Source organism: Garra rufa, chromosome 3, assembly GCF_049309525.1.
Source record: "Garra rufa chromosome 3, GarRuf1.0, whole genome shotgun sequence".
Lineage (NCBI taxonomy): Eukaryota > Metazoa > Chordata > Actinopteri > Cypriniformes > Cyprinidae > Garra > Garra rufa.
This window is the reverse complement of record NC_133363.1, coordinates 10,647,115-10,662,254: the sequence shown is the minus strand read 5'-3', so window position 1 is coordinate 10,662,254 and position 15,140 is coordinate 10,647,115. Positions and strand designations below refer to the sequence as shown.

The window sequence follows — 15,140 nt, the reverse complement described above, 5'->3', positions numbered from 1 at the left end:
CATTTCTATGTGGATAAAGCAGCGGTCTACGTACAGTAGACAGCTAAGCAGGCCTAGCGAATCTGGCCCAATCCCCTCATGACCCTGCAGTAATTGAGCTGGTGAATGTGGCCCTGGTTTTTAATAAGAGAGGAAATAGACCTACCAGTCAGAAGTACAAGTCATCCACTGAGACATGGACACAATTAGCAGTTAATGCGGTTCCACGGTCCAATCACGTCTCATTATCCCTCTCAGTCATAGTGAGGTAGCCCAGACCCCACATAAACAACTCACCACGAGTTTGTGGGAAGTTACAAGGATGCGACGTGCCAGATATTCCACGGACACCCAGGGCGGATAAAGAACATGAGGGAAAAGCGGGACTCCAGGGGTTAAATGCAGGATAGAGATAAGGTTGCAGGAAGCGATACAGTCGGCTCCCTATGAAGTACAGTGCTCATAAACCCCCTCCTCTCCCTGCTCCACGAGCTCTTCCTGTCTCTCTATCTCCCCGCACCTCTGAATACAGTCAGCTGAACACAAGAAGTCTCATTGTTGCGCCTCAGCTGCCTGAGAGCCCTCCAGTCCTAAACGTCTCTTAACTGTTTCTGTTTGTGGCCTATTTAGAAAACAGCTGTTGCAGTCACTGATCACATGCAGCATGGAAGAGCAGGCCAACACCTCTACACCCTCCATCCAGCAGCTAGTTAAACATTTCTCATAGTTTGTCTTTATACACATGGCATATCCAGAAATTACTATTTGAATTGCCAAGATAAAGCTATCTGAAAAAGAAGACTAGCAGCGAGGGAACCGACAACAGCCGAAAGCAACCTTGTTGCCAATCCCTCCTCCAGGAAGTACACGTTCATGAGACACCACTTTGAAATCATATCTTTGTTTGAGAAAGCAAATGCTTTTCTATGAAGTATTGTATTGTAAAGAACTGTACGACAAAAGGCTCTCAGAGAAACACCCACACAGAAACTCACAACACTCCCTATCCTCACTCAAGCGTCTGCATTGTTTGTGCTAAGGGTGAATTAACACAAGCTTTGAGTTTGCACTTTTCTCACTCCAAAGGGGTCATCCAAAACATGTAATTCTACATTCAGACTTTTATTTACTAGGTCCCATATAGTTACACAGCGCGACATGAGAGAATTTCTCAAATATTATAGCCATTTAGAAGCAAGAAGTGCTCTGCACTCCCAACGAAATGGACAAGTTAATATTCTAATTGATAAATATTAGCCTAAATCTTTTTAACATTAATAAAACTACATTCTGAGTGACTGATACCATCTTAGTCATGGAAAACACTTGTTTCCCATTAAGTTCGCTGTTTTAATTTGTTTTCAATATCTGAGGTAAACTGTCTGTCGTTGCTTTCAGTATGGCTATACATGTCACAAATATGATATTCAAACTTACTTTTAACACTGATAAAGCACATAATCAGCACCAGAGATTATAATTGTCATAGTTTGCATGTTGTTGTTCCAGCCGCGACATCATTTCTAAAATAGAAATTTCATGTCACCATTGTGGCTAGTTAGGACAAAAACTCTGATTAACATGGAAAAGATACCTTTAATCGTTAAGACACGGTGATACACAATTAAAATGCAATTTATTTCAGTGTCACATGATCCTTCAGAAATCATTCTATCGTGCTTTTTTTGTGCTCAAGAAGTTGTGCAGCTTCATATTTTTGAAAAAACTGTGATACAGTACTAATGTCAAGGTAGATTTTAACATAGGTTTAAGTTAGTTAATACTTTTATCCAGCAAGGACACATTCAATTGATCTGAAGTGACACTAAAGATAAATTATTATTGCAAATAAATTAAATAAATGGTGTTTACTGAACCATTTAAAAATACTACAAAGCCATTTTAAAATTACTACGGTTTCCACAAAAATCTGTTTTCGACATTGAGAGGAAGCAGACAGACGCTTCTGTTCTCAAAATTTAGAACATGAAGTATGAATAGGAGAAGTAGTAGTAGTGGAATAGAATAAATTTAGCTTTGCCATCACAGGAATTCAACGCGATCTCACGGCCAATTTATACGCATTTTACGAGGTGACTAATCCGTACGAATTCGTACAACCTCACTTGTGCGAGTAATCAAAATAATTAGAACGTCGTATAATTGAGCTCACTGAAGCAGTTTTCATCCGGGTAGGCTCTCTCAGCTATAGGACCTGCAAAACTACACATCGCATTGCATTGCGTTCTTCTTCTGAGGTAAATTCTGGCTTATTCTTCTCAGCGAGTCTCCTTTCAGAAAGGATGATGTGGGTGTTTACCTACACGTCCGCGTGTCTCACACGGATGTTTAAAATTTGAAAACCGGAGCTGGTTGTGGGTGTGATTACATTAGATAATGACTTTAGACTGGAAAAACAGAAGCTCACATTTGGTATCATACAGATACTTTAACAGAGAATTTTTTTTTTTGACCAGACTTACTTCATTTAAAAGTAGATATTGCAGGCTTTCTGTACATATATTTATCATGTCTGTGAGGCAGGTATTCGCTGAGATTCAGGTTGTTTTATTTACGTGTTATTAAAGAGAGGTGAAGAAGACTGAGACGACAGAGAGCTTACCCTGCTTATTTTCTTAATTTTACAAAAGCATATTGTTTTGTTGTTATTATGACTATACACAAATAAACACAGACCTTTGCAGTGTCAAATGATACCTTAATCTTATCTACATGATTAAAAAAAAATTGAGTATTTTTAGTTCTTTTTGCGGTCATCAAAAAAAAAAAAAAAAAAAAAAAAGACGAGACAGACCACATCGGTGCAGTCTTCAACCCCAGAGGGTTAACAATGTTGTCGTGGGACGTTATGTCAATGGGTTGACGCGACCCCAAAAACATGATCTTGTTTTTTGAATGAGACCCATTTTTTTTTTTAACAATCATGTTCTTAATGGTGTATCTCAAATGCAAGTTCTAAGCAAAACATCTGAAAATCTCGACTAATCAATGAAAGCAGGTCCATAATAATGTCTATGAAAACATGAACTTTGTACCAGATGGAAGATCAACCTTATAATCACAACCTTTAAAGCTGATATACTGCAGAAAAAAAAAGAACACATGCATGCTATACTTTTCGATAAGGTTCAGGAACTTGCATTTGAGCCTTTGTCCCCACAGTTGTCTCACCACACACCCAAATCAGTGGGTCGCACAGCTTTAACACATAATCCCTTTAAAACTCATTCTACCACTGTGGCATGTACAGGCCTATCTGCTGTCAGTCAACATTTGTGACTGGTAGAATTACTGAGATTAACTGCTTCTTTCTAAAAGGGTTTGGGTCAGCTGTGGGTTTAAGTCTATATTACCACAAGCCAACCCCAGAGATCAGGACAGTGATGCAAAAGCCCAGATCTATCAAGAAGTGCACTGTTAGATTAATAAAATGAATTGAAGTGGAGTTTTCTACCTTCTTTCTAAAAGTGTTCTTATACATAATGGAAGCAAAGAGTTTCAGTGGTGTGAGGAAAGAAACTCTCATGGCTATTACAGCAAAAGTTGGTTACTGTATTGCAAAAGTTGGTGGGCGATAGTATTGCTGATGTGATGTGCAAGTGTGTGGGAACTGCAGGTTACAACTGCTCATTTTAAGGTTAATTACTACCAGCCCAGAGAGAGTGTTATTGTTAATGTTTTTCCTTATTATTCAGGTTAATCTGTGTCAGGACCGATTCAAGGTGGCTACAGATACCTGAAAGAATCAATATGAGGCTCCCTGCCAGGTTTGTGAATCTGATGAGTAAAATAATCAATTCAGAAAGACAGGTTCAATCTTTGACTTCTGTCGGTCTCTTTGCATAGTGTCAGACCACCAATGACAGGGTTTGGGCCACTGCAGCACTGCATACATGGGGTGGCACACCACTAACAAACCTCAAACCACACGGACTACAAATTCTTTAAACGTCCCTCCACTATAAAACTAAAAACATCCCAAAGTTTGGCTACAAGAATTTATGTGGTAAGAACTTTGGTGTTTCAAAAATCTTAGTTACAAGCTAAATAACAACTTTCTAATTAGCTGTCTGATATTATCACCATTCACATGCTGAGTTACAAGCTTTCAGCTAAAATCAGCTGTCATAAAAAAAACCAGACCTGGGACTCTGCTCTAGAGAAGAAATACACAGTGCATTAATGGGAAACACACCAAATATGTGACCCTGAGCTATAATACCAGTCATAAGTTGTACTGGGAAATTTGTAGCAAATGCCAACATTGTATGGGTCAAAATTATCATTTTTTTCTTTTATGCCAAAAATCATTAGGAAGTTAAGATTAAGTTAAGATTAAGATTAAGATTAAGATTCCCATTCCATGAAGATATTTTGTAAATTTCCTACTGTAAATATATCAAAAAATAATTTTTGATTAGTAAGATGCATTGCTAAGAACTTCATTTAGACAAGTTTAATTTTTTTGCACTCTCAGATTCCAAACTGTCAAATAGCTGTATCTTGGCAAAATATTGTCCTATCCTAACAAACCATACATCAATGGAAAGCTTATTTATTATAATTTTTCAGAAGATGTATAAATCTCAAATTTAAAAAAAAAGACCCTTTTTGGGGTCCAGGGTCTCATATATGGATACACATGCCAAACGCATACAACAGAGAGGAAGAGCAATAAAATCAACTAAGCAAAAATATTTATGCATATGAAGTTTATAAAGCCATCAAATTGATGGCCAGATGTAGTGACCAAAACATGTTCTCGCCAAACTTTAAACAGTATGAGATCTATAATATGATCAATTTATTTGGGATACAAAAATGTGCATTGCATTAATCATTTGAAAAAAATTACCTCTCCATTAAAGGTTTCATCTCCAAAGGTGTGCGCTCCACTCATCAACAGCACCAGAAGAGAATAAATTAGAGTCCGTCTCCACAGCAACGTGATCGAGTCATCCCATAATACTGCCATCATTCTCATCAGGTTCAAATGATAGCAGTTAAAACTCTTCAAAAGTGTAACCAAAGAAGTTAAAATCAAACTGTCTGCAACAAAAAAACATAAAAAGCCCAATGCACTCAGATTAAAAACAACATCATTCTGGGGGTCTCCTCTAGCTGTGTGTCCTTTCTGCAGAAGCGCACGGTTCTTCAGCGCTAATAATCATTCAGTGAGATTTGAACGCCAGTCCCAGGCGCTGTACCAAGAGTCACAAGAGGTCCGATGCTCTGGCTGAAGTTTCTGAGTGTGTTAGGTATCATATCCAGCGGGTGTGCCCACTTAATGGTCGTTTCATCCCACTCACGTGGTGCCTATAAAATTAATTACAGCTACAACCTACTTCAAAGTAGGCGCTGTGCAAACTTACGTTGCAATTTCCTCTTGTACTATGAGTCGGTAAACGAAGCATGAATAACGGCTGGTGTGATTGTAGTGGCTAACACAGAGATGTGAGTTTCTTGGGATAGGAACTCGCTCGCAAACTGTGCCGTCGGTCTTCGCGCAGCAACCACAATACAAGAGCGTTCAAATTATTAGCAGATGACTGCGACACACTCTGACACCTGTCTTGGATCACCACCCTGCTTGTAAAGATTTAATATGATAGTTTCTTCTCGATAAAATCCGCGTTTCTCTCAGATTTCTTGGGCGGGTTCCAAGTCGTATCCACCGCGTGTTCGCTGGTGGCTTGTTGTGACGCCCCTCATGAGTGCAGTGAGTGACTCGGACTTTGTGCCGAATCCTGCGGCGTGTCCCGCTGCCTTATAAAGCTGGAGGAGGGGCACAACAAAACGGACACCAGTAAAGTATCCACTGCCACCTCCAGTCTGGACATTTATCTTAACACAAAGAAGTGTTTTTGCGTCTTTGCAGTACTTTTAAGCTCTGTAATTTAAAAAAGTAGGCAACTCATAGTTGTCATTTTAGAAAATGTTCCTGTAAAACTGTCGGCTTCCAGACATTGTGAAATATGCTCTGGTCAAGCTCAGACAGGAAAAAAAAATATGATTGATTATTTATTTACACAGTGCAAGAAATTAACAGATTATCAACAGCCTATGGATGGCTCTATAATTGCAGGTACATTTGGTGTTCGAAGTCTCTTTTTTTCAGGTTTTTTTAAATAGTTATATTTTTTAATTATTTTAATAATGTGTCACTCATTGTTATGTGAATTTCTGCACAAAGTGTCTTAAATAGCTGAAAATCATGGTTACTTGTCCAAAATAGTGCATTTTCCATTACATACCATTGTGTAATCTTAATAATTTTATTTATAAAACCCATAAAGAGTAATTTACCTAATTCTACAACATTATTTTTAGGAACTTTTTTTGTTATAAAAATATGGGTTTGTAAATTTTGCGTCAACTCTGTTACCGTATCATACTTTGCCTTTAAATTTGTGGAATTATCTCCCACAACTATGTAAAATACAGGAAATTATGTCACTTTCCCTCACTGATAAGATCTGAAGCACTGAAAAGTCTATGTGCTGTCTCTGAGAAAATATTTGAATCTTAAAAGCTCTTACACCAGTAGTTATTTTATGAAGTGTCAACACTGTTACCACAATATCAAAAGGAAAACAGAATTTCACTTTGTGTTAAAGGTTTAAAGGTCTTTTAATCTTGATTTCATTAGTGCATGAGCAAACAGTTTTTGGCAAAAATAAGAAAGAAAAAATTGTTACTTCCGTCAAACTCTGTTACCAAGGTAGAGTAACAATGCTGAGAACGTGGTAACAGAATTGACAGTCCATCGGATAATTTTGTCTGTTACTTTACAACTCTTTTAAATAAAAAAGACTTAAAGGGTCAACTGTGTTTATTAACTATTTTCACATAAAACAATAAAATTGTTATTTAAAATCTCATAAACATTATTGAATTATTTTTGCACCCTTATAATATTTCGATAACATTTCTCTTTTTTTACTAGATATTGAATCAAATAAATTTTCAGATAAAAAATATTTGCTCCAAGTGGATGGTTCTGTAAAGACATAGGTGTTTTTTAGGTTGTTGTTTTTTAAGGTATGCATAGGTGAAATATTATTTCAGTTTCAAATGTTGGAATGTAAGGACTGCTTGTCTAAAGAAACAAGAAGGATTTCTCCTGTTATGATTTATTGTTATTTCTACACATTGCCTAATTTGTCCGTAACAGAGTTGACAAACAATACCACAAAGACATTTGTTTTTTCATTAAAAGTAAAAAACTGGATTATTAAAATTAAACATGTTTTCAATTAGATATTATAAAATTTTTGAATTGCCAAATGTATCTCCTTCAATTATAGAATCAGCCCTATGTGTCGAATTTACTCACGCTTGTGACTGAGACAATCGTTCTGTGACAACTAGGCCTACAATGAGATTGTGTACTGTGAACTGATAGTCAGATAGTGTGCCACAGCGTCTCCTACTGGACAATTTTGCTACAAGACTGTACATCCCAGAGTATTTGAATAACTGATTTCATAATACTTTTACATAACTCATAAGTAGAGCGCTTAATCTTCATCACCTGAAACTGAATACTTACATTTAGCAAACGCTTTTATTTCAAGCGACATCACATAAAAGTACATTTTCTAAATGCAAACCTTTTTTTGAGATTCAAACTTGAAATAATAATGTATAGGCTACTGAGTTCTCTAAAAACTTTAAAGCACTAAGATGTCACTTAATCTAGACAAAGAATGATGGACCTGGCTTGCTGTATTGTTTTGGTAAGACAATAATGAAAATAATTGCTGTTGTTGTTGATTGTTAAGCATCTTAATTATTAGAAAAAAAGTCTGATTGTGAATAAAGACAAAAAGATGAAAGCTTGTCACAACAACAACAACAAAAAACTAAATGCTTTTAACTAGTAAATCAAATATATTTGTGTAAAATTTAAATCTATCACAGTCTGCATTCTTAAGACTCCTGTACTTGTCATTACCAGGCGTCTGTCTTGTGTTCGCTACCCCTAAAAGCTGAGTCTATTTGAAGTGTCTTGTGTTTTAGACAGGTGTATTAAAGGACTGTGGTGAATGTTGGAGATAAGAGCATAATTGACTGTGTGCTGAGAGCAGAAGAGTGTCTAGAGCTGTCAAATTAGAGTGCTTTCTAACATCTGTCAACGCAAACAAATGAAGGCTCTTTTTAAATCCCTTTATTCAAACACACATGGAAGTACAGCTGTTAGACCTGCATAAAGGAAAACTAGATAGTCCATAAACAAGATATGAGATAAATTATGGGAACGCACTAACAAAACCATCTTGCCAAAGTTCCTCTGTTTATACATGTAAGAACCAGAAGTTACACTCTTAAAAATAAACTAGGTGCTTTAAGAGTTCTTCAAGTGATGCCATAGAAGGTTTTAAGAACCATCTCTTTCTTACCTTTTTATAATTTGAAGAACCTTCTTTTGCACAAAGAACCTTTTGTGAACAGAAAAGTTCTTCAGATGTTAAAGGTTCTTTATGGAACCATTTAGACAGAAAAGGTTCTTCTATGGCATCGTGAAGCACCTTTAACCTTGTGTTAAATGTTGGAGAAAACTAGTGAACAATTGTTTTTAGATACAGACATTCAGAAAATGCTGGTGCTTTCAAAACAGTTGAAGAATAGTGATGCATTTTGTATAATGGCTGTAGAATAAATGGGTATAAAAGATGGAAACAAAAAAAGTCACAATTTAGTTTACAGTTTCAATGCCGTTAATTGGCCATTTGAAATTTTCAGTTGTTCAAAGTTATTAAAACCTATAAAGTTAAGAACTATTAATTATAAATAGCACACTGTTCTGGGTGCATTTTTGAGAAATTTGAAAAAAGTGCTGCCTACACTGTACTAAATTAAGATGTAGAGGGTCATACAAAGCTCTAGATGTTGTGAAAGTGAACAATGAGTTGGTGTTATTTACATGAAATGTCAAAAAATATCACATGAGTAGTTTCATATTGTGTTAATAATGGAACATTCTTGGAACATTTTGGTCATGATGACACCCAGAGATAACACCCATTGTAACATTTCATTTTATTTTTGTTTTTTTGGACCATAATGATGATTATAAATGACATGATTAAAATAACGACGTTGCTTATTTTGTGCAATTTGTGCAGTAGTGATAATTATTAATAATAATTTCTTCCCTAGCTTGAAAGAAAATACCACATTTATTTTATGTAACAAACATAGTCTACTTCTAAGTTTATTGTCATCCCCATTTAGCTGTTAAACAAAAATATTAAATAAAATAATAAAATTGGCTACATTTTTTTTAAATACTTTAGTTTTGTTGAATGTTCTCTAGTATTTATTTGCATGTTTGTTTGTTAGTTTCCAAAGCGATGTTATCAGGTTTTCCACAGTGAGACAAATTATAGTTTGCTCTTTCCATCAGTGTCCTCATTTATTCAAATCAAGTATTTGGAAGGATGTTATCATCTTTTTATAACTTAAATATTATTAAGCGTTGCATGGTAAATACATGTTTTTTAAAAATCTTTTTATAAAGAAATATTATTATTTTTTTAGCATTGCATGGTACGTGATATCATGATAATACCATAGTGCTTTTTGTAAGTATAAAGTTTTGTTTTAAAGTTTTGCTTTACTACACCTTTTTTATGGAACTGTTTATCTATGATAAAGACATGAATGTTTGTGATTATGTAAAATATTCCCAATCACCAAAATGAGCCCAGTAAAGAAGCAATAAGTTACACTTAACCATTAGGAAACAGTAGTGCTGAGGATTTGTATATATCATATAATATTATTTAATTATATCATGTCAGTTCAAACAGTAAAAGAGCCCTTTTGTGTTGGCCGTTGCAATTTTCCATTTGTATGGATGTGTACTAATAGGTACAGTATGAAAGTATGTATGCTAATTGTATTATTGAAAAGCTAATGTGATGACAAGGCTTGTCATTGTGCTCCATCATCAGTAGAGCTCAGTGTGACTGAAGCCACAAAATTTGAGTTTGGTTCTTCATTTCTCGGTGTGTGAAGTGTAACCTTTCCACAGAGCTGTCACAACCTCATCCTTGATGACTAGAAAAACAGTAAGGTAAGAGAATAAAGACTATATCTAGGTTATGTATTTAAACAGAGTTATTAAATAATTGTAAATATTTATATTTGCATTATTTATTTAGGCCTAAATTGCCTATACAGTATGTTTTATTTATGTATTTATTATAAAGTGTTTTATAATAAACTATTTTAACAACACGAAAATGAAACAATTTAATATATTGTCATTTATTTGTCTTGTTCTATTTGATTTAATTTATGACTGTATCCTAATTTCTTCCACAGAGCTGAAGATATGTCACTCCTGCTGCTTCTGATCATGATCCATGGAGTGGATTTACTAGATAGAGAAAAACAAGTCATCCCTTTGTTACGAAATTCTGGCAGCCATTTAACTACACAACGCTCCAACATGCCCCCTTGTAAGTTCCTGAAACCCTCCTCAAATCAGACTATTTCAGTATTCTAAGACTTGTACTTTAGTTCTTAGTATTAGAGACAGATACTGTTGCCCATCACCATGAGGAAATTTATTTGTATAATGTCTGCACGTTCACAATCTATAGTTTTGTAAATGTACATACACTACTGATCAAAAGTTTTGAATATTTTTCAAAATATTTGATGTCTTTGAAAGAAGTCTATTATGCTCACCAAGGCTGCATTGATTTGAACAATTATAAAGCAGTAGTTTTGTGAAACATTATTATTATTTAAAATAGGTTTTCTGGTGTAATATATTTTAACATGCCATTTATTCCTCTGATGACAAAACTCCTTCAGAAATCATTCTAATATGCAGATTTAGTGCTCAAAAACATTTCTTATTATTATCAATGACGATTTAAATGTGGATTTAAATCAGCAAATGCTTAAGATTTAAGATTTATCTTAATCTTAATCATGTCTGGCATGTTGTATGTTTGGCAGCAATACTTTTAACCATAACTTCTGCTTTTTGTTTCTCAAAAAACCTCGTAAGAAGATACCCATGTCCATATTTCAGGATGACAATGCCTAGAAAATATCTTCATTGTAATGTTGAAAAAATGGTCAATAAAAAAAAACTCAGGGAATGAGGAGTGGGTAGCATTTTCTGTTTCAAGTTTTTGTATTACATCACACAGTGGTGTGTGAATTCATGACAGTGTTGATAAAGCACAACTCCCTCACATCTTCAGCACTCATAAATCCCTAGAAGGGCTTTTCTACTCTACTACTGAATGTCACTGTGGGAAGCAGACACTTCACAGTGTACTCCTCCTCTACCAACACCATAACATTTTGGATGCTTTGGATCCGAAATGATTGACTTGGTCTCTTGAGACCAGAGTATGGTTTCCCAGAAGTCTATATTTTGTAAATATGGGTCATAGAAGAGGTTAAATCAATGAGTTTATTGTGCTACAGTAGGTAGTTCCAGTGGTGACAACAACCACTTTTGCGGGCTGTATGGTATTTCTCCAACTCTTTTTCTAGCAAAAATTGACTCATCTCTAAATGAAAACTTAAAGTGAAGGCCTGATTATTTCAGCAGCATTGTCGTTTTTGAATGTTGGTGTTACTTCTGCTATGTATTCCTTTTGTACCATAGTCCTATTTTGTGCTAAGAAACAAGTCACCTGATACTTCCCAAGTGGTTCCACCTGTCCGCTTTAAGTCTGAGCATGATTAAGTAGACTATATAACACTTTTAATTGTCAGCAAATTACTTGTCTGTAAAAGTTTTGGTTCAATATACTAACCTGTTGACTTAAACCTACACTATATATTTTTTAGTTTTATTTAGTAACTTTCAGGAGGGTGTAGTCATTTTTGCAACACAACATTTCATCTTTGATAAGAAAATCTTGTTTTCCTCGATAATTTTGACATTCTTCTTTGGTAACTGATCAAGCAGGCTTGTGGGAACATTATACCTTCAAAGAACTCCAATCTGTCTTCTTAGTAAAGAGTAATTGCTGAATTTGTTGTTTTAGAGAGGTGTACTCATTTATGCTGTGCACTGTACATCAATATAATTTCAAGCTTGATTTTTGTATTTTTCTTATACAATTAAAAATAAATAAATAAATACATACATATGAAATACAATTAAAATAAACATGTAAGATTATTTTCATTGTGATTTAATAATTAGTGAATTAAAGGGTTAATAATAACCATCTTTTACCAAACCATAAAAACTTCTAGGAGACAGAAAGTGTCTGATTACTAACAGGCATTTCCCCCTCATCTATTTTGTAGCAAATCCAACATTAGATTCCAGCAACAGCTGTTGTGACAAAGCAATTGCAAGCAGGTCTGCATACAACACAGCTTTAAAATGGATGGATTCTTTTCAAAATTCTAAAAAAGACTGCCTAAGAATGTTACCAAATGGAAAAAATATTGAAACCTGCAACAGGTACCAATCTTTTATTTAAAGATCTAAAAAATTGTATGAACTTTGTGCTGATTTGGTTGTATCCCTGTTAAAATCATAATGCAGGGCAGAGAGAGAGGCCATACACAACATTATAGATACAACTGAGCAATCGAAGGACTACTATCTTAAGGATCTTGCCATTGCTGTAGTTAAGCCGAACCCAGTCCCAACAAATGGACAAATACCAATCCCCGCTCTAAAAGTAAGAATTTTCTTCAAAAGACAAATAAGGACAGATGGTCTCATTTTATAAAGACTTTCTTTAAGATGAAACTGAGACTATGTAACAGCTTTCAGCTTACATTTTTGACACTGTTTAAAAAGGTCATGTAAAAATTTATTATAGGTGTTAATACAGCAATTTTTCCTACTTAATTTCTTTTTATTTTATTTAAGGTGTCTGATCAAACTCGAACAGTACAGATAAGGATCCCAGTGGAGCCTTTCCTAGAAGTCCGTGCTACCGATCAGAAATTCGGAATAGTTACTTACGGTTCCAGTCAGCAGTTTAATGTAAAGTTTTTCATTTGGTGTTCTGACTGTTCTATCTGTTTAATCTTTTGAAACTGTTCTTTAACCTTTCAGTCTTTACTATATTAACCTACATGTTGTCTGTGGTTCTGTATTTACAGCTGAGAAATGCTTCTATAATGTCTGAAGTCATACGGGTTGAAGTTGTTGGACGTAGCATTAGGAATTTGACAAATCCACTTGAAATACTTTTCCCAGTGAATAATTACACAAACCACTCAAACGTAAGCATACCTTTTCAAAATGTAATAAATAAATAAGTTATAATTTGCTTATTTTGTTTTTGTCCCATATATTCATAGAAAATCTACAAATATTCCTGTCAGTACTTTGATGAACAAGGTAGGTGGGAACTAAGGGAACAGTTGATTTATATATATATATATATATATATATATATGAAGAATCTTCATGCAGTTATTTTCCAAGTAGTGTGTCAAGCACTAAAAAGCACCATAAAAGTGGTCGAAATGACTGTATTTCAAGTCAAACTGTCTGGAATTGAAGTTATTCACTGAAAATTCTACTGTGATGCCATCGATTTCAAATTTCATTCACATCTATTTAAATATGCTACCTTTAAGGCTGGTTCACACCAAGAACGATAACTGTAATGATATTAGTGTCCACACCAACAGACAATAATGTTTTGTTCTGTTAGAATAAGAACACGCTGCAGTTATTCCGTCCCCTTGTGAAAAAGAGTTACACTTATTTTTATGGTGAACTACTATGCTTTAATGTCATTTCCTCTGAAACTTGAATGTGATGTTTACATTTGTATTTATTTCTGTAATTGAAATACTTGTAGGGATAAACTTCAAAGTTAATATTTTAACATATTTTAAGTATATTTTAAGTATGTTAGTCAACACATTTAAAATAAGTGAACTTCTTAAAAGCATAAAAGTTGATTAAACTAAATAATTTTAATATATTTAATATATTAATATATAATTATTTTTAAGTTCATTTTAAACGTTTTATTTGACATTATTACAAAGTCTACTTTTTAGAAGTAGTTAAAGGATGAGTTCACTTCCAGAATAAAGATTTCCTGATTGTTTGCTCACCTCCATGTCATCCAAGATGTTCATGTCTTTCTGTCTTCAGTTAAAGATAAAAACTCCATCTTATTTTCTCCTCCAACTTCAAAATCATCCAACAACGTTATTCTACCTTCTTTTGTAAAAGGCGCTTGACTTTCATTGTGCATTTGCAGAAATTTTGGTTTTGGTTTAACTATTCCTTTTAAAAGTAAAAAAAAAAAAAAAAAAGCTAAACTGACAAACCTATAGCGTTATTGCATATGCCATTTGTTATTTTTTGTATAAAATGTTTTCATACAAATGGAATATGTAGGAAACAACACCTGGAAAACGGATGGCTGTAACACCACTCGGATCAGTGATGATTATGTGAAGTGCTCCTGTGACCATATGACCCCTTTTGCTGTGCTTCTAGTGAGTACTGAACCATTCATTCAGGCCATTACTAAACGTGTAAGGCCACAGAAATCGCTCTGTGCTGATACAGTTTTAATTGAAATCTCTCCTCCACTACCACATATACCCTTTGTCATTTCTCTCTTATTAGGTTGAGGTGAATAACATTGATGCACAGCAGTGGGAAATCTTGTCATATATCAGCTACGTAGGCTGCAGTCTGTCTGCAGTCTTTTCTGCTTCCTCTATCTTGACGTACATTTTCAACAGGTGCCAGGTTCTTCTGTTTTCATATAAATGTTCACATTATTCTTCATAATTAAAGAATTCAAATTCATACAGTACATATGTTTTGACAGGAATGCAAGGGCTGAAGTGTCCAGCAGTATTCACGTGTCTCTGAGCGCCGCTCTGTTTCTCCTCAACATGAGCTTCATGTTCAGTGAGTGGGCCGCTACATGGACAGTGAATGAAGTGTGTGTGTTTATTGCTGTGACTATACACTACAGCCTCCTGTGTACGTTCACCTGGATGGCTATTGAAGCCTTGCACCTCTACCTTCTTCTGGCCAGAGTCTTCAATATTTATATCAAATACTACATGGTCAAGTTGTCCCTGATCGGATGGGGTGAGCATCAAGACTAAATGCACAGTAACATTACAAACACAGACTCATAGAAACAATTTAT

The 15,140-nt window shown here is 34.8% G+C and overlaps 1 protein-coding gene across 1 annotated transcript in view; it reads right to left on the bottom strand.

The window, feature by feature from the left end:
* The window catches only part of mmp15b (matrix metallopeptidase 15b), a 45,976-nt gene extending 40,295 nt beyond the window's left edge, over positions 1 to 5,681 (bottom strand). Inside the window, exon 1 of the mRNA XM_073835680.1 lies at positions 4,856 to 5,681. Coding sequence (XP_073691781.1) covers positions 4,856 to 4,984 — 129 coding nt within the window. The 5' untranslated portion in view covers positions 4,985 to 5,681. The remainder of the gene's footprint in view (positions 1 to 4,855) is intronic.
* Positions 5,682 to 15,140: the final 9,459 nt, after the last annotated feature.